Raw genomic sequence first — 17,659 nt, 5'->3', positions numbered from 1 at the left:
CGAAATAAGATGCAGAGGCCACGTGTGCTCTATAGAATGTATTATAAATTATACCATGCATCCATTAACAAAATATACAAAGCTGACAGAAATATATCTTAAGCCTGAGCATACAGCATATCTAAACCCTAGTAAAAAGTAACCTAAAGGGAACAGCATCTCACGCTTGACATTTCAATCTGCAATATAAGTGTTCCTCCTCAGATGTTTTAGTTTTGTTAATTTATAGAACACATTAACATTCCAATTACGAAGGTACACACAGAGAACGTGGGTCCTGCTGAGCCTGACAGATCCAAGCAAATAACCACACTACACTTCAAAGTGTCACCAGCTTCTGCATTGCATCCCTGTCCTGTCCTCCTCCTCGTTCTAGAGCTGGCATTAGTCAAAATATACTCAAAACAGCACATCCAAGTTAAAGTGGGGAAAGTTACAGAAGGATCTTTAACTGGTCCACAGCACACAGTTGTACCAATGTACAGAGATGGGAAACACTGCAAAATAGTTCTACTGTATTTCAAAATAAACATTTAAGAGTGTATCTTCCACAATCTATAAAAATAGGTTTAAAACAAAAGTGGTATGATACATTTGTTTTCTTGAACTATTTCAATGGTCTCTCTATGGGTACTAAGTCTTTTAAAAAATTCCTACTGATAATGTGGTCAGTCACAATACTGACACCACTTCAGCTACATTGTGACAAAACAGAACACTTTAGTTTGAAGCAGGGGCAATATAAAGCATTTTAGGATCAATGGTCTCCTACACTGTCACCTACAGAGGGACTGAACTCTGAGGAATTATCTATGGATACCCCACTGCACAGCAGTGTCTGGTGCTCATTTCTTGTGATTCTTCAGAATCAAATCTCTCTCAGCACATTTATAAGGGAATTCTTAGATTTCCAGATTAAATATGGGCATCTAAAACAAAATCCTTACAAGAAAATTGGATACTACACATGTGGCTATGGAAACACAGAAGCAGCTAGAACCATCAGAGGAGACTGTACACTTGAAAGTGCTTAAGTTAATGCATTTTTCAAACTCTAAAGTATAAAGTTACCCAATCCCTGCCTCAAGCACTCTTCCCATTACTAAACATTACCAGAATTTGTACTTCAATTCAGGTCTGGGTTTCTACACATTCTTGAACTTTCTACATGGTATTAACAGAGCAAGACATTTGCACTATACTGAAAAAAAGATAAAGGTCATATTTTTAATATTTTTATAAAGAGTCTGTAAAGATTCTTAGAAAGGCCTTTACTACCCTTGCACTCCATTTTTAACAAAATACTTTATGTAGGTTATACTTTTCTGTTAGAGATCTGGTTTGCACTATCATTACTAGAGCTGGTTCAATTGCTGGTGGTAAATTCACTCTCCTGCTTCTTTCTGCTACAACAAACAACAACTTCCTTGTTATTCATCAGTATAACTGCAGTTACACTTTTAGACTAGATTCAAGATGGCTTTTGTCTATGAATAACTTCTTTTTCTTAGAATAATTTGTAAGGTTTAAGTCTGTTACAATACTATCATGCATTGGAAAACCAATTACTAAATCATCAGAAGAAACAACTTGCTAGTTTTGGGCATCTCTTGTATATTCGTCAGGACTACATTTTGCAACAGTATTTGACACTTATTCCTATTCCAAAGCTAGTCAAAAGTCAACAAAAATGTCCAGCTGCCTAAAAAAAGATTTTACAAACAGTAAAAGGGGAAGCTCTCATCTGGGTGCTAGTTTAGTTCTACAGGATTCCCTGATAAAAGGATTCGGTCTGAAATTAGAGACTTAAAGACTATCCATTTCACTATGAGGTTCAAATTACAATTGAAATTCTGGTGTCCAGTTCAAGAGATGCCATGACAAGGGCTGTTTGACATTTCCTTGAGAGAAAAAAAAAAGAGTCAAAACCTCAAAGAAAAGCCAAAGTTTTAATCACACCTCCAAACAGAAAGCAGCTGAGGAGCAGCCTGCTCCTGTTGTAGTGTTTTAATGAGAGTTTACTCAATGAAGATGATTCCTCCCTCCACCAGGCAGGTTCAGCATCTACTGCTGTACCAGTCACTGTTACTGATCTGAAGTAATTCAGTTACCACTTGAATCATATTATTGTTGTGTTTCTTCAGCAGCCTCAGGTTTAACTGCCTGTCACAGAATCCCATCTCACACAGGCTGGACAGCAGACTGGCAGTCTGCTCTTCTGTAGCTGCAGGTTGCTGAAAACAAAAGATAGTAAGATCAGCTGAAAAAGATAATTTATTATACTGGAATAGAACTGAGGCACAGAGACCCTTTGGGCCCCAATTAAGCCATTTATATTCCCTTTCACTGCTCACTTACAAAGGTGAGTTATTACTCTTACAAGATGCTACAAGAGAAATGCTTCCATCCTCATGGCATGGATTTCCAGTCTGCTGGGCACAACATACCTCAAAGGGATGCCATCAAGCTTAATATTCTACTCTTACATGAAGTCCTGTATTGAATATTGTACACTTATAATGCACAGCTATAAATTTAAGGTTGTGACTCTGTGAATAATCTCATAGCATACAGGAAAGACATTTACCTGCTCAATAATGGGAGGTCCAGCAAATAATGCCTTGTAGGCAGAAGCAGCAACAGACAAAGCTCCTTTGACAAGTTCTCCTGCAATGCTGCTCCCTTGAGGGTACCTGTGGAGAGGCCAGGTCTTACTTTAGGGTCAGTTTGTTTCAGCAAAATGCAAATCTCTGCCTGTTGATGTGCCAGCTGTTGGAGAGAACAGCCCCTGATCCACAGGAATCAGCACTGTTTGGGAACTGAGCTATGCAGGAAGCTCATTCATTTGTGGCTTTATGCTTTCCATAAAGTGACCTTTTGTAAAGAGTTAAGTATTCTCACCCAGAAGAGAACACCCATGTGTGAAAGCTGGGCACTGACACATCCATTCAGGCCAGAGTAACTTCCATTTGTTTTCCATAAATTCTAAGTCACTTAATATTCTGCTCAATGTTTTGCCTTATTCCTCCAGTCTCGGTATCTTAAGACACTTAATTTTATGGCTAACTTGCAAATCACCATTTTAAGAATCCTGAGATTTTCCAGAAAACAAACCCCACAGAAATGTAGAAGGATTCATCTTGAGCTTTTCATAAACTTTTGCTTGCCCATTTTCTTGCCAGATCCTGTAGATCTGTGTCCAAGTAGAAAGCAAAATCTTATAAAAACACAGCATTATAAAATTCAGCATATTTCCTTTAAGAAGGGAGGCCTTTCTCCAAACTAATGTCTACATGAAGTCTGTAAGTCAGTGCTTTTTCCTGGGTGCTAATTTAGCAGTACTCAGTTTAAAACAGTGTTTGTGAAGTCACAGCTTCAGCATCATTACCTTGGGTATTCTGAGAACTTCTGTTTACTAGGGGAAAATTCAGAAGATCCTGGACCATGACTGTCTTCACCACTGGGTTCTGGAAAAGGAATCAAAAATGTCAACAGGTCCAGTTAATGAGAAGCTGGAGAGATGCAGCTCATATACATAAATGGAAAGGAATGGGACTCAGCATAACAAGACATCAAATTCAATACTAGGCATAAGGAACAGGTGATAGCAATAGGATGCACTCTTTATTAAGTACTGTCAATACCTTCTCTTCGTATTTGATTAGGAGGAACAGAAGAGATATTCTCTGAAGCTGATATGTTTAGTTCCTGGAAGATATGATCCTGAAGAGGTGCAAGATTCCTGAAAACATAAAGCAGAAAAAATTACTTTTACTACTTTTATTGTACATGTACATACACAGGTAAGTCAAGATCAACAGATAAAAGAAAAAAACTTCACATGGTCCCTTCTCTCCCTGTCTTGCACTACTTAAGTCAGTGAGTTAAAAAGGTGCAGAATTTAAGGACATTCACCTCAGTATAAGACAAGACTTTTGTTACAACAATTCTGTTTGGACACTGAACTTAAGCACAAGACCCTGCAGACTCTCCACCAACACCAGCATCCTCATTTCATTCTCGTGCCCAAAGCATACCTTTGTGTCTGGGGTGAGGTGTCCACAGTCTCTGGGGTCAGTGGTACTGCAGCCAGTGTTTGGGAAGTTGACAAAATGTCACTGACCCTGTGGGTCTGTGGCTGGCTTCCCACTTCAGGGCTCTCTGCTCCTGCTTCAAGTTCTCCTGTCTTTTCCAGACTGGGCTGAGAAAGAGCTGAACTGTACATGGACTCGCCTAAAGGCCGACTGGTGTCAAAGCACTCAGGGAGAATAATGATATAATCCTCTGATGAAGCAGAGGAGCCTTGACTCTGAACATCATCTTTATCTTCCTCTTCCTCACAATTGTCAGTGCCACTACAAGGGCTCGTGCTCTCAGCAGGTGGTGGAAGGTCCCCTTCCTTCCCTAAGGAAAAAAAGTGAGGTATTACCATTACCTATTTTGTATGGACAACAGAGACAGCACTGTCCCAGCTGTAAGAGACAAGCATTTAGAAACAACTGTAAATCTTTGCTGATGCAATTAATGGTATAATTTGCTTTGTCTGTTGGGGGGAGGGTATAATGTAAAAGAGTAAGTGATCTTAGTGTTAAATCTATATAAATACAAATACACTGCTGATATTAATGCTTAAAATAAAAACAGGAATAAGAGCTATACAGGGAACTTAAAAAAAGTTTTCAGCATCTAAATTACATACATAGAAACAGGTCAGAGACAGTTATATGTACTGACTTCAAGCTACATGTACAGAATATGGAGGCACCAGTCATGCCTAACATATGAGCACTTATTATATATGGAACCTTTATGCCTCAATTTCATTTTTTAGAAAAGCAGCTGTTCAATTAGGTGCTTGTTCAGAGTACTGACACCAATTTTCTGATGTAATTATTCTCTTTGTGTAATTAGGATCAATTTCCTAGAACAGCCAGATGGTTTTACACCTTTTTTTTTTTGTAGCCCTTATTATTACAGCTTCATCTTAAATTCAAATCTATTTTACTTACCACAGTAATTTTCCGTAATTAGCTCTGACTGATGAATCTTTGCTTCCTTTTTGGAAGTGGAATTAGTATTTATCACAGGAGATTCTTCATTTATCATATTGCAACTGAAGGAGTCTTGCAATGTTTGTAGAGAGTCTAATAAAACAATCAGGAAAAACAATTTGATGTTATCACCACCTGAGCTGAGCAATCTGTGTCCCATGTCTGACTCCAAACAAGTCAAACCAGAGAAGGCAGCTGACAGTACTTACTCTGGAGGATTTTATTTTTTTTTTGTGGAGGCTTGTGGTCAGGTGCAGCATCCAGGGTCAGAGATCGAATTACAGTTTCACAGACAAACTGAGTCCCACTCATATCTTCCTCCCCTTCCTCCTGGTTCAATGCATGCTCAGCTTTCACCTTCACCAGGGAAGAGTCCACAGGAAGGCAGTCTTCTGCCACTCCTTGGGAAGGGAAATGTAATAGATTTTACTACCACCACAAGGCAATGTAACTATAAGAACAATTTTTTAGGCTAACCAGGGCTAATATTGACTCTGTGTGTTAATTCTTCCTAAAAATTGAAAGATTTTTTAATTCAGTTCAAGTTGAACGTCAAAGTAATTCAGAAGCATAGGGGGCCACACCTGGAGTGTTTTGAGTACAGCCTAGTCTATAAAGGGCAAATTATTAACTCTCCCAACAATTCTAGTGGCAAATTAATTCTAGATAAATTAAGAAAAGCATTTGAAAGGACTTTTTACAAGGGCATGCAGTAATAGAACAACAGGAAATGGCTTTAAACTCAAGGAGGGTACATTTAGATTAGATATTAGGCAGAAGTTCTTCCCTGTGAGGGTCATGAGGCCCTTGCACAGGTTGCCCAGAGAAGCTGTGGCTGCCCCATCCCTGGAAGTGTCCAAGACCAGGTTGGACAGGGCCAAGAGCAACCTGGGATAGTGGAAGGTGTCCCTGCCAGTGGTTAGAACTGGATGATCTTTAAGGTCCCTTCCAACCCAAACCATTCCGTGATTCTATGGGTTGTATTTCTGAATCTACATATATTATGCTCCAACCTCCACATTCAGGAGAGCAGCATCATGCTACAGGTTTATGAGCCAAACAATCATTTGTTTTTCCAAAGAAAGAAAAGACAGCAGTTAGAATTCTTTTCAGACATCAGGTCTGTTGACTACACAGAAGTGACAATATCCTCCCTTCACCCCCAAGCTCCCCAGGACTACTGCTTACCAGGAACTAGTTTAAATCCACTCCCCTCATTCTCCTCCTCTATCTGACCTAAGCCAGGTTTCTCCAGCAAGGGGCTGTCATGTGGCAAAGGGGACATGCATGGAGTCATGTCTGAAAAACACAGGGAGCAAAGATAATTGGCACTAAGGGAGTAGGAGCCTCTAGGTGTCAACATTTTAAGAAGTTATTCTTTTTAAGGGACTATAGAAACTCAGTTATTTTGCAAGATAATTTGGTGAAATAAACAACTAACTTTGCATAACACTGCCATTGGTTGTGCAAAGAAAGTGGCAGCATTCTTCAACACCTGCAATGTTATGGTCTTGGGGATATGAAGGTGAAAAGAAGCCAATACTGGAAAATGCAAAGGATAGCTGACTGTGCTCAAGACAGAACAAGAGCCTTACCAACAGGAGTATTGTGTGGCACTCGCTCCAATTCCTGCACAATATTAATGTCCAACAGCTCAAAGGACAGCAAATCCTACATGAAGAAACACCACACAAGTTTTTATCAGCAAACCCTAAAATGGAATCATATCTGTATTTGGCAGCCCAGATCCCACTTGGTTCAAATAACATTTTGTTCCTCAGAGGGCAGTTTTCCCACAACATACACCCACGTCATAGGATGTGGTGCACAAATCAGGGCAGTGAGAGACAAAGTTAAGAACTCCCTTGTTAGGGGCCAGAGAAAGACCCAAAGCTACTCTTTTTTGAGAATCTTAATCTGTCCTGCACATACCTTCCACATAGTGACAGTCCCTGATACCAGTTAGAAGAAAACAGCTCTGCCATATATAATGCAATACAATCTATCTGAAAGTAGAGTGGCCAGTTCAGAGCTCAGCAGCTTTATTCTTATGGATGTCTACATACCTAGACATCAAACCTGAGATGGTTTGCTTTATCTCTGCCTGAATTTCAGCACTTTACCTGTGCAGTGAGGAGATCAACAGACGGGATGTAAAATTCTCTCTCACTTGGCAGATTTTTGATCTTTAAAGGAATAGTTGGCAGAGATACTTCAGCCTGCTCTGTGATTTCACCCATCAGTTGAGCACCTGCTTCTGTTTTTAAGGAAGCATCCTGAAAAAACAAAAAAACAGTGTCCCAGAAGCCCCTTAGGCAGACAGTAAATAAAATAGTAGATCAAATGTAAAGCCCGAATTTTTGTAAGCACTGAAGTAACTTGAAAGAGATTTAAAATAACTCATCTTAGAGGTCAAAAGGACAAGATCTAAGAAAGAGAAATTCTGCAGTGTTTCAGTTCAAAGAACTAGACAAATAGCTAAAGCAGACTGATAACTAATCTCATGCCTGTCAAAAAGAATAACCATTTTAGAACTTATAAATGCAATATATCTTGCATTTCTTTCCTATTAAAAATAGAATTTAAAAGCAAACAACTAAAAGAATCCCCTCAAATAGTTAGTAACACTCTGCCAAACAATACACAATGCTCCTTCTCCTAGATAATTCAGAACTTCCCCAATACCAGGTGAGTGACTTGCCTGTTTGGTGCTGGAACTGTTACTCTTCTGACAGGAGTCAGAATCCTTCCAATCACTTTCTAGATAGTCAGCAGCTGGAGAGGGATCCACAACAATACTGCACCAGATCCTTGGCCCAAACTGTTCCCCTTTGTGTGACAGTCTCCAGTGAGAAGTGTAGGTTCCTTCAATATTAGGAGCTACAAACTCAACTGAAACAGTTCCCACTTGTCCTGATGGAAGGGATGGCACTAACACATCTTTTTTCTCAGAAGATGCCAAGGTCAGATTTCCCCACATAAGTTTCAGCTGAAATATACAACAGAAAAAGGCAAAAATTAACTCCTAGACAGCTCATTGTCCCAAAAGTCCCAGCTTGTGAATCAACAGGCCAAAGGAAATCCTAAATGGGTCCCCACAGAGAATTCACACGGAAGTATTATCTTCCAGAACTATTTTAGTGTGTAAAAGTAATAGCAAAGGCAAGATACCTTTGTGTCTGAGCTCCATTCCACATTGCCAGTATTTTTCATTCGCCAGTGTTTGATAAACTTTGTTCCTGGTTGCAAGTGAGTGCCATCAGGCAAATTCTCATCCACAAATACTGCACTTAGCGTTGGGACAATTGCTTGGAAGGGTTGATTAGGACTCCTGAGATTGAGGAAACAACAAAAAATACACCAAAACTGAAGAAGTTCAGCTGCCAATAACATCAATCTGACTTTTAAATGCCCTAAATAGAAGAGATGAATTAAAGAAACTAAAACTATACAAGTTTTAGACTGTACATTCATAAACTCAAAGGGTTTGCTGTATGCACATGCATGTGTATATAATCATAGGCATTCCCCTGCCTCCTAAACCTAGATAAATCAGTAAGTTTCTGCTAATAACCATCAGTAACTTTCTTCCTCCTCCTGGGAGAGCTCCTCCCAATCAAAAACACTCCACCTTGCAAATAAAAAATTCTCACAGGATCCAATGACAAATCATACTTTGAATGAGCAACTTCATAACCTTCCTCCACTTTAACTTGGTCTCATCACAAAAGGTCAGACAGCACAACTACCAGATCCTCAGCTAACAACATCTCTTACAGAAAGGTGTTAGGTTGGAGACTCTCAGATTTCAGAGTAGGTGAGCTGCTCGTTTCCAATACATGGACAGAGTTCCACAGATGAATTTTCCTGTGCAATTTTAGCTGCTTTTTGAGCTCTCGGACCTCTGCTTTTCGCTGTTTCTTTTCTGCTCGTAATCTTTGCTTCTCTGCCTTCAGAAATCTTTTGTCCATCTGTTTTTGGAGCCTGCAGAGAGAATAAGACACTGTTATAATACATTGAATTGGCCAGAATTCAGCTTTAGTCAGCAGAGTCTTAGTCTCAAGGGAACACTACAGGAAATGTCTCAGGCTTCTAGACTAGATACCAAATAATTTCCAAAGAACATCCTCAGAGTTGCTTGTGGAACTAGTTTGAATGGTCTCAGTGAAAGAGCAAAGGCAAATACAGAGTGCTCAAAGAAAAAGCAAGCTTTCAAAGTTTGCTATCCATCTATGACACAAAAGTCTGTATTTTCTATTTTATTATTAAAAACAATAAAAGATTTGTGACTTAGGCCCTTTAAAAGTACGTAGCTATTTTGAGCTACACACAATAAAGTTTGAGTGCCATTTCTCGTTCTCTCTAAAATAAAAGCTGAACATCAACCTCAATACAGGTGTTTCCATTTGCTCTCAGGACAATCAGGTGGGTTTTTTTACCTGACTTGCTCCAGAGTGGCAGGAAGGCGTGGTGGGAGCTCTGCAGGGCTGTAATTCTCAGCAGTGCAGAGGACGGGCCTGCGCAGCTTTAACAGGACATGGTTTGGATCGTGGGCATATGTTCCTGCTTCACACTCTTCACAGATATTGTAGGCTGGACAAAGGCTGCAAAGCAGAAGAGACAGAATGTTACCAAGAGGCAAAGAATTTCTGCAGAGAAACAACTCTGTGTCACGCTGCTGCTGTAGGCAGTGCCCAAACAACAGCACCTGGTGGTCCAACTTATACATCGATATTGGGAGCCATCTGGAATACCTAGATGATTCTCTCTCTTCTGGGCAAAACTGAAACACAGTCCCCACTTCCTTCTTGAGCACACATTGAAAAAAAATTGATGCTTCCTTTAGCAAAATAACTAAAATTGTTGCTACAAAGGACAGAACATTTTACTGAAATCCAGTGCCAGCACCATACTTATGAAAATACAGAGGCTAAGTCAACAAGTACTCAGGGTTGCAAAGCAGATGGTCCTACAGGAACAGGACTGATAAAAAACAGGCTCTCATCTCCTGTCAGCAAGAAAAAAAAAAAGCATCCAAAGAAAAACCCTGTTATGATTTCATCCACTGCTTCTGCCTAGTCCCAAAACACTTACCTTTACAGCAGTTGCCTCATTTGAATAAAACCCTCACTTTTAAACACCTCACTTAAGACATTCATCAATACCTATTTCATATGATTAAACTGACAAGCCAGATCATTAAAAAAAGCATGATCTGCCTTAGTTTCATTGACTCTCAGAGCCAAACAAAGCATTATTGCAGGCTGGTGGTTACAAGGTTTGCTTTTTTGTTTAGTTAACCGAGCAAAACATTTTCCTTTACAATTACTGCATCTTATGTGCAAACAAGGTAAAGAGTGATGGTGAATAGAGCAGGTGTTAAGAAGTTCTCTCACTTTATCACCTTTGCTAGAAATAGTATTAATCTTGCTTTTATGCAGATGAAGTCCAGTCACCACAGGAGACGTTGGTGAGACACACACTAACATTCTGAAAGGCACAGCAGGCTGCTGGTTAGAGCTCTAGAAGTCTGTGACCCCGAGGCAGTTCCTGAGGCTCACCCACAGGCCCTCCAGGACAGGTTTGCCACAGTCCCCTGGCACTGTACCTGCACTGGTAGCGCACCCCCACGATCCGGGCCTGGCAGTTGCAGCAGGAGATCAACCAGTCACAGGGGCTGCCCTCCACAGGGGGAGGTGCTGCTGCAGCCGAGTTCTCAGCAAAGTCTGCAGGCTGACTGCTGTGAACAAGCTTCTCATACAGCTTCTGCTCCAGCTTCTCGACAGTCTCCTTAACCACTTGTTCCCTGAACTAGAAAGAAATTGAAGTGGTCATGGGTGAGACCCACCTGCACGGTTTGAAAAGTCGCGCTACGTTTTCTCAAGTCTCACAACCCGTAAGTCAGTGGTTCAGAACCCACTTCCCACACACCCAGCACATTCTACAGGAAATTAAACAAATATCCCATTCCAGAGGATTTTTATTTTAGAAAATACCAGCCCAGAGCTTTTAAAAAGGCAAGTTAAAAATCACATACTTGTGCTTACAACATTAAGGTTCTTCTTCCATAACCTTGCATGAAGGGAAGGAAACTCATCCCCAAAACAATTATCACAACTCCCAAACCCTTCTGGAGTCTCTACCATTAAATTCTGATTTGTCTATCAGGGATGTTTTAGACATAACCATGAACTTCCCCTATCTTTAGTTTGTATGAAAAGGTGGCAAAGAAAGAAAGGAAACTCTAGAAAAAAAAGCTTAAAGATAAATGCACATACTACTGTACACTGAACCCTTTAGTTTCAAGAACTCGTTAGCTAATGAATTCTTAATGATGGTATCAAACTGCTTCTCAGTGATGTTTATTAGCTATTCAAAACAAGTTAACAACCACATTTTAATTGCTGGTTATTGTCAATGGCTTCCTGGAAGTATTTACGTGAAGTGAACAGTCAAGAAAAGCAAGGTCATTAAATGCTCTGCTTTCAATCACAGGAAACCATATCTATTGCCCTGCTGAAACTGGACAATCAAGAGTCTGCAACAGCAACACTATTCCTATTCCATGCTCTCCCATGATGAGGGGTCTGGAGTTCCTAGGGCTGTCTGGATTCTATCATGGAGCAACTTAAAACTACACTCAAAACTATTCAAATGCAGAAACCAAACAATCCACTTTTCACCAGGGGCATGGATCAAGCTGTGCTGACAGCAACTGTGTTGAGATGTCTAGAGTTAGGTATTACAAGGAACTCTTCCACCCACAACTTCTTATGCATTTCTTTAGGAATACCAAGACTTGCAAGACAATGCACTTACTGTTTCCAAGTAGCTTGTAAACCATTCTGGAGGATTTTCACTTGTGCTTCCTGTTTGTGTCTGATTTAACTTCTGCTGGGGGAAAAAAAAACCAAACCAAACAAACAAAAAAGCATGCAAAGTTGAAAAAAAACATCCTCAATACAGCAAGTTAACCACTGAAATAGCTCTCAAGCATCTCTATAAAAAAAAATTTAAAGTTCTTCAGAAAACAGTGGAGAAGCAACACAAGGTAACCACTGACATTTTCCTGAAAGATTTCTGCTTCATTGGCACTTGAGTGTAATTACACACCAAATCCAAAGTAGTCAAGTATACAAAAGTTATTAGAAGGCAATGAGGGCTTCAGGAGACCAATTACTTTGTTTGTCAAAATATTTAAGAATGGTCAACATGAAAGCATCTGTATTTCTACAACACCTGTATTTCTAAAGGCAGCATCAAACTATCCTCTTGAAAATTCAAACTATTTGGTGAGCTTCAGTGGGTGCAGGTAGCTGAAAACAGACCAACCTCTGAACTCAGTTTTGATGTATGAGTAAAGAGGATAATAAGCCCATAAAGTGAATTACACTTACTAATTCTTTGTTTTAATTAATACATAATGCTCCTACCTGAACGGTCAGCTCCTTGTCATCTTTTAATTCTTCCTGTAATCCCTGAGCCAGCATGGAATAGCATAAAAGAGGTTTCTTCTCATCTTTCAGAAGCATCAGCTTTTCTGTCACAGTTTTTTCAGGTACTTGCAAAGCACAAGCAGGGTTTCTTTCATAGGCATTCATCTGAAGTTGATTTCCTTGTTTAACTGCAATCTAAATAAACAGTACACACATACACCACATTTTCCACTTTCAATCAGCATACAAAATCTGTAAAAATACAGCACTGCACTACATCAGAGAGAACAGGGAAAAGATGGGGAAAGACTAACAGACAAAAAGAAAACAGAGATGCCAAGGTAGAGTCAACTGATATTCTACTTCTTAAAGGTTACCAATATGCTTATTGAAAGGTTTATTACATGCCAAAGGATAATAATGCAGATATCCTACAGGAATTTTTCAACCTAAAATAAAGTGTTCACACGTGCCAGTAAATAACAGATTCTGTCCAGGAATTTATGATTATTTTCAAATGATCAGATTTTAAATTCAGACCATGAGGAAAAAGTTCCAGAAACATTACTAATGTAAAACTGAGATGCAAAGGAATGCAATTTTATTTTGCCTACATAAAATTAACTGCTCCTAAAGTAACTAAGCATTGACACTAATAGAATTTTCAATGTTTTACTCTGGCAGCAGAGTCTGTGTGACAAGATTCTTGAAGGGATCCACAAGCATCTCCAAATATGGGATTACTGTTTGAGAAAGTCAGTCACTTAACCAACCAATTGTTGTTCAGGGTCCTGAATCACAACTGCCTATGCAACTAATTTACACAAATCAAGATTAGCCAGGATGGAAAAAAAAAAAATCAGTAAGATATTCAAGCTATTGTCCAAAGCTAGAAAACTGAGCTATCTGGATTTCCATGGGCCAGGTAATTCTGGTATTTTCTCAGCTACATCAATTTTCATCAGAGAACAATGAATATATTGAAAAAGCCAAAGAGAGCATTTACCTTCAGAGCTTCTTCATATTCCTCTAAAGAAAAAGAGAAAAATGTGAATTTTCCCTGTCTCAAACAGATACAAATTTAGCACACAGTATTTAGGGAGTCTTACACCACAAGAAGTCTCCATTACCTTCTGTAAATTCTTTTAAAGTAGTGCTACTGAAAGAAAAAAATTGTATATACAGCAACAAGCACACCTTCTCCCAGCTAAGAGCTGCAGCATTCCATTAATTTAGCCATATCCAATTTGTTCCTACAGACCAAAAACTCCTTCCTTTGGGAAGAATTTGATGCCCAATGATATAGAAAATACAAAAATCAAAAAGTAAGCATTCTCAGGTGCTTCTCCAAAACCCACAATGGTTGGGGTCTGTTTCTTGATTTCACTTCAATAAAGCAGCAGCTCACCTTTGCTGTTCACAGAGACCTGCAAAGAAAAATAACAGTGAGTGAGAGCCACAGACATATTTTTGCAATTCTCTTAAAATTACCACACTTCCAGAATAAAAGTGCTTTTATTTGGAGTTTCCAAAACACCACTCCAAATACAGTTACTCATTTATCCATTCTGTACACAGAACTTACCAATACAAAAAGCTATTTAATGCCTACAGTATTGCCTGATTCTGAACAGGGTTTAGTCAGTTTGACCAGTATTTCAAAGAGAACTTTCACAGATGCATCTATACATTTATATAAAATACAAGCTAGAAGATAAGGGAAGAATCTTTCCCTGAAAGGTTGCTGGGACTATCTTGACATTTCCCCTTAGGGGGAAAAAAATAACCACAGGGACTCCATCTCTGCAATTTAGTAGAGCTATAACCCAAGTAGTGGAACATGGGGTTTGCAAAAGGTCCATTGTTTCTAAGAGTTACATTTTCCTCTGAACCTCTGGACAAATAGAAAGAACATGAGAGGGTGAGGCTGTGCCAAGCAGGAAGTTACTCAACAAGGACAACTAAAAGTAACCAATTTGTTTTCTGAGTCAGTAATCTGCTTGGAGATTACAGCAATTGCATAAAGCAAGCAGAGGATTTGAGTGCACCAGATCACTGAAGCAAACATATGCTAATGACAGGGGACCTACATTTTCCAGAGGAAGGAGCGTAGATTGAAGAGCCAGGGCTTTACCATGGCTGCAAACACCAATAGTTGCAACTATCTTATTCTCATAAAAAGAAAAATCAAGTTCCTCAACAGAAGCATCCCTCCCTCAGAGCACACAGAACCACTGGCTGTTTCAATGGGGTGGGAAAAAGAAAGGCAGCAGCTTCTAGAAAAGTATTATTTTAAAATATGTATGCTGCATTAAGAGTAAAACCACCAGACTAACAGCTATTTTCTTATTAAAGGGACAAACCACCCCCATCCCCTGATCTGCATAACAGATGCTCCTGAAGGACCCACTACAAATTACTGTGAAGCAGAAAGGTTCCCAGCATTTTCTGGTTGACCAGTTGGGAGGGTAGGGTGGTAGGTATTTTACCTCATCATTGTCCTCATCAATGTATTTGATCTGAATGTTGTCCAGGTCAAATGAAACTTTAACCTGTAATGAAAAAAAATGAACATAAAACCACAATGAGACAGGACTACAGGAGTCCTCAGTTAAACATGATTATTAATTGGGAGTAATATTATAACCCTCCCACCCCTCCCTTCAGTTTCCCAACTGAAGCAAAGACTGTTTTACAAAATCCATTCCTCTGAAGTTGAATCACTCTCCCCAGTGCCTTTCCTCCAACTGTTATTAACTTTCCCTAATGAAAAGGATAAATTTGTTTCTTTCATGTTGCACCTTCCCTAGTTAATGTTTACTCCAAAACAAATAATAATAACCTTCCCATTTTGAGAGGACAAGCTCAGGGTTAATAAACTCAGTCATAGTAAACACTGCCAAATGTGAAGGCTAAGGCCAACAGTCCCCAAACACTACCTTTTACATTGAAAAGCACCTGGAATGCAGCTCACACAGGTGATCAGCCTTTTTTTAGCCTATCAGAATTTAGAGGACAAAGCTGAGCAGCTATTTTGCATTTTACATTAACAGGGCAGAGTGAACAGCACCAAATGAACCATAAATGAAGGTAGATGTTTCCATATGCTGAGCAAGTCTCCAAGGCTCCTGGACAGTTTGTAGCAGGTACCTACACAAGCTGTATCTTCCCCAGCAGAAACTCTCTGAAAGACTTGACATGTTCTGCCAGCCCAGATCCAACAGAACACCTCAGCTGACAGAGGCTGTTGGGACTCACACAGCACCACTGGAGCACATGGACACAGCCATACACATTCTGCAATGGTCAAGCTACAGGCAGGCTCTTCCAGCAACATATCCCAAATTTTGGGACTGCAGTGAGAGAACAGACTCAGCTTATCAAGAACAAACTGTGGTCTGTACCTACACTGTGTAGTGCCACAGATTGTTCCCCTAAAACTCACACTAGAATGAGAGATCGGGTTATCCCTTAGAAACACAATCAATAAAATATTAAAACGTAGGAAAGACAGAGTTTAACTGATACTCTCTTCAAACAGTAATTCACACACCAGAGAGAACCCATGGTATTACCCTGGTTAGGGAAGCATTACTGTAATAGAACACCACACCTTGAACAAACACACCCTCGCTCTCAGACTACCTAAGATTAAGGGCAACACGGTGCTTACACACTAATCTGCTTCCAGCTTTGATGCAAGCAGGATTCTGACTAGCTCAGACATTCCTGCAGGGTCTACTTGCCACTAAGTATTTTAAGACTGAACAAGTGCCTCTTCCAGAGGACTGAAACACAACAAGTGAAGATGCTACATTTCAAGCTTTGAACTTGAGTAATTCACAAAGCAAGAGCCTCCTGCACTCTGGAAAATGATAGCTAGAAGACAAAATAAAATACTGACAAGACTTCTTAAGGTTCAACTTTAAAAGTAAGCTAAAGAAACAGAACAGTTGTTACAGATTGAATAATAATTTTAAAAAAAATCACACCAGCTTCATAACAGCCAAGGGAGTGCTTACAACACAATTTTAGCCTCAGCCAGGAATTTTCACAAAATAGGCGTAAAAACAAGCATCCAAACAAAAACTTTTGACTATACCAAGAGCATATACAGACCTTCATAAGCAACTGTCTACCCACACGTGGCCCAGTCAGACAGTTTTGTCCAAACTGGCAGACACAGAGCTCCTGGAAGCAAGGGGCCAAAAACGTATCAGTGATTCGGTACCCCAGAAAGCACAGACGCATCTTCAGAAAAGCAACAGACACGCGTTACTTCACCATAACTACTTCAATGAGTAAAAGAATGGCAGATAAGAGGAACAGAGTGTACTTTACAGGGGGGTACAAGGCCAAAACCAACCGTCCGTACCTGTGGAAACAGGCAAAAAACACAACTAAAGCCACCTGCTCTCACAGGAAAAAAAAAGGACCCATAAGAATCTTTTTCCGAAACAGGTTTTTCAGGTCACTCTAAGCACACAGCAGGAGTTGAGAGCTAAAAGAAAACCCGAGATTGCAGCAGTACGAACTACCAGTGCTGAGAGCCTGGGAAACGGGGGCCAGGGCTTTGGAAGGCGTGGGAGAAGATGCCGGGCCCCCGGAGAGCCGCTGGCACGGTCAGCATCTCACCGAGGCGGCTCACCGCGGCTGGAACCCCCCCTTTCCCCACCTCCCGCGGCCGGGCCGCGCTCACCATGGCCTCCACATCGGCCCACGTCGTGTGCGCCGGGTCCGACACGATGAAGCTGCGGGTGTCGCCGCGGCAGGAGACGCGGAGGGTCACCGGGGGCTCCATCGCGCGCTCCCGCGGGCCCAGGGGCAGCGCCGGCCGCCGGCCCGACCAGCCCAACATGGCGGCCCGAAGGGTGGTCGGCCCCACTCCCTCTGCGCGGCGCTATTGGCTGTCCCGCCTGTCACTCATCCTGCTCGCCAACCTGGTTGGCTGGAGGGGCGAGGCCGGGCGCCGTGGAACCACAACAATAAACAGAGCCGGGCACGCGCACGCAGCAACAACACTCATCCGCGCCTGCGCCGCCGCGCCTGCTGCGCGCGCCGCTGAAATCCGACGGCGGGGATAAGGCGGAAGCGCCAGACCCAATCAGACGCGTCCGGCCCGGCCCGGCCCCGCCTCCCGCGGCTGAAGGAGCCTATAAGAGGGCGCTGCGG

The 17,659-nt window shown here is 40.9% G+C and overlaps 1 protein-coding gene across 4 annotated transcripts; it reads right to left on the bottom strand.

The window, feature by feature from the left end:
- Positions 1–23: 23 nt before the first annotated feature.
- Positions 24–17,338, bottom strand: NBR1 (NBR1 autophagy cargo receptor). 4 transcript variants are annotated; one of them, XM_018084595.3, is made up of 21 exons: positions 17,187–17,338; positions 14,977–15,039; positions 13,896–13,914; positions 13,494–13,516; positions 12,485–12,682; positions 11,871–11,945; positions 10,660–10,862; positions 9,491–9,655; positions 8,829–9,035; positions 8,223–8,382; positions 7,753–8,040; positions 7,175–7,327; positions 6,647–6,722; positions 6,240–6,350; positions 5,261–5,452; positions 5,010–5,144; positions 4,038–4,404; positions 3,645–3,742; positions 3,389–3,467; positions 2,588–2,693; positions 24–2,234 (listed from the first exon to the last, which is right to left on the bottom strand). In XM_018084595.3, the coding sequence occupies exons 1-21, from the start codon at positions 17,286–17,288 to the stop codon at positions 2,058–2,060; spliced, it is 2,997 nt and encodes a 998-aa protein (XP_017940084.3). In that variant the 5' UTR covers positions 17,289–17,338; the 3' UTR covers positions 24–2,057. The 4 variants fall into 4 exon arrangements, with proteins under 4 accessions (XP_017940084.3, XP_025752071.2, XP_025752072.1 ...); XM_025896286.2 differs by having other exon boundaries at positions 11,871–11,942; XM_025896287.1 differs by lacking the exon at positions 17,187–17,338 and adding an exon at positions 15,195–15,296.
- Between the last annotated feature and the right edge of the window lie 321 nt (positions 17,339–17,659).

This window comes from Manacus vitellinus, unplaced genomic scaffold, assembly GCF_001715985.3.
Source record: "Manacus vitellinus isolate BGI_N305 unplaced genomic scaffold, ASM171598v3 scaffold_72_pilon, whole genome shotgun sequence".
In the NCBI taxonomy this organism is placed as follows: domain Eukaryota; kingdom Metazoa; phylum Chordata; class Aves; order Passeriformes; family Pipridae; genus Manacus; species Manacus vitellinus.
This window is presented reverse-complemented; position numbering and strand designations above follow the sequence as displayed.

What these genes read in the sequence shown, in the direction of transcription:
- NBR1 (XM_018084595.3), bottom strand. Translation starts at nt 17,288, where the DNA reads ATGGAGCCCCCGGTGACCCTCCGCGTCTCCTGCCGCGGCGACACCCGC. An exon ending in ACAGTTCCAGCACCAAACAG is followed by an intron (nt 7,328 to 7,752) that starts GCAAGTCACTCA and finishes TTGTTTTTTCAG; the next exon opens with GATGCTTCCTTAAAAACAGA. An exon ending in AATTACGGAAAATTACTGTG is followed by an intron (nt 4,405 to 5,009) that starts GTAAGTAAAATA and finishes TTTTTTCCTTAG; the next exon opens with GGAAGGAAGGGGACCTTCCA.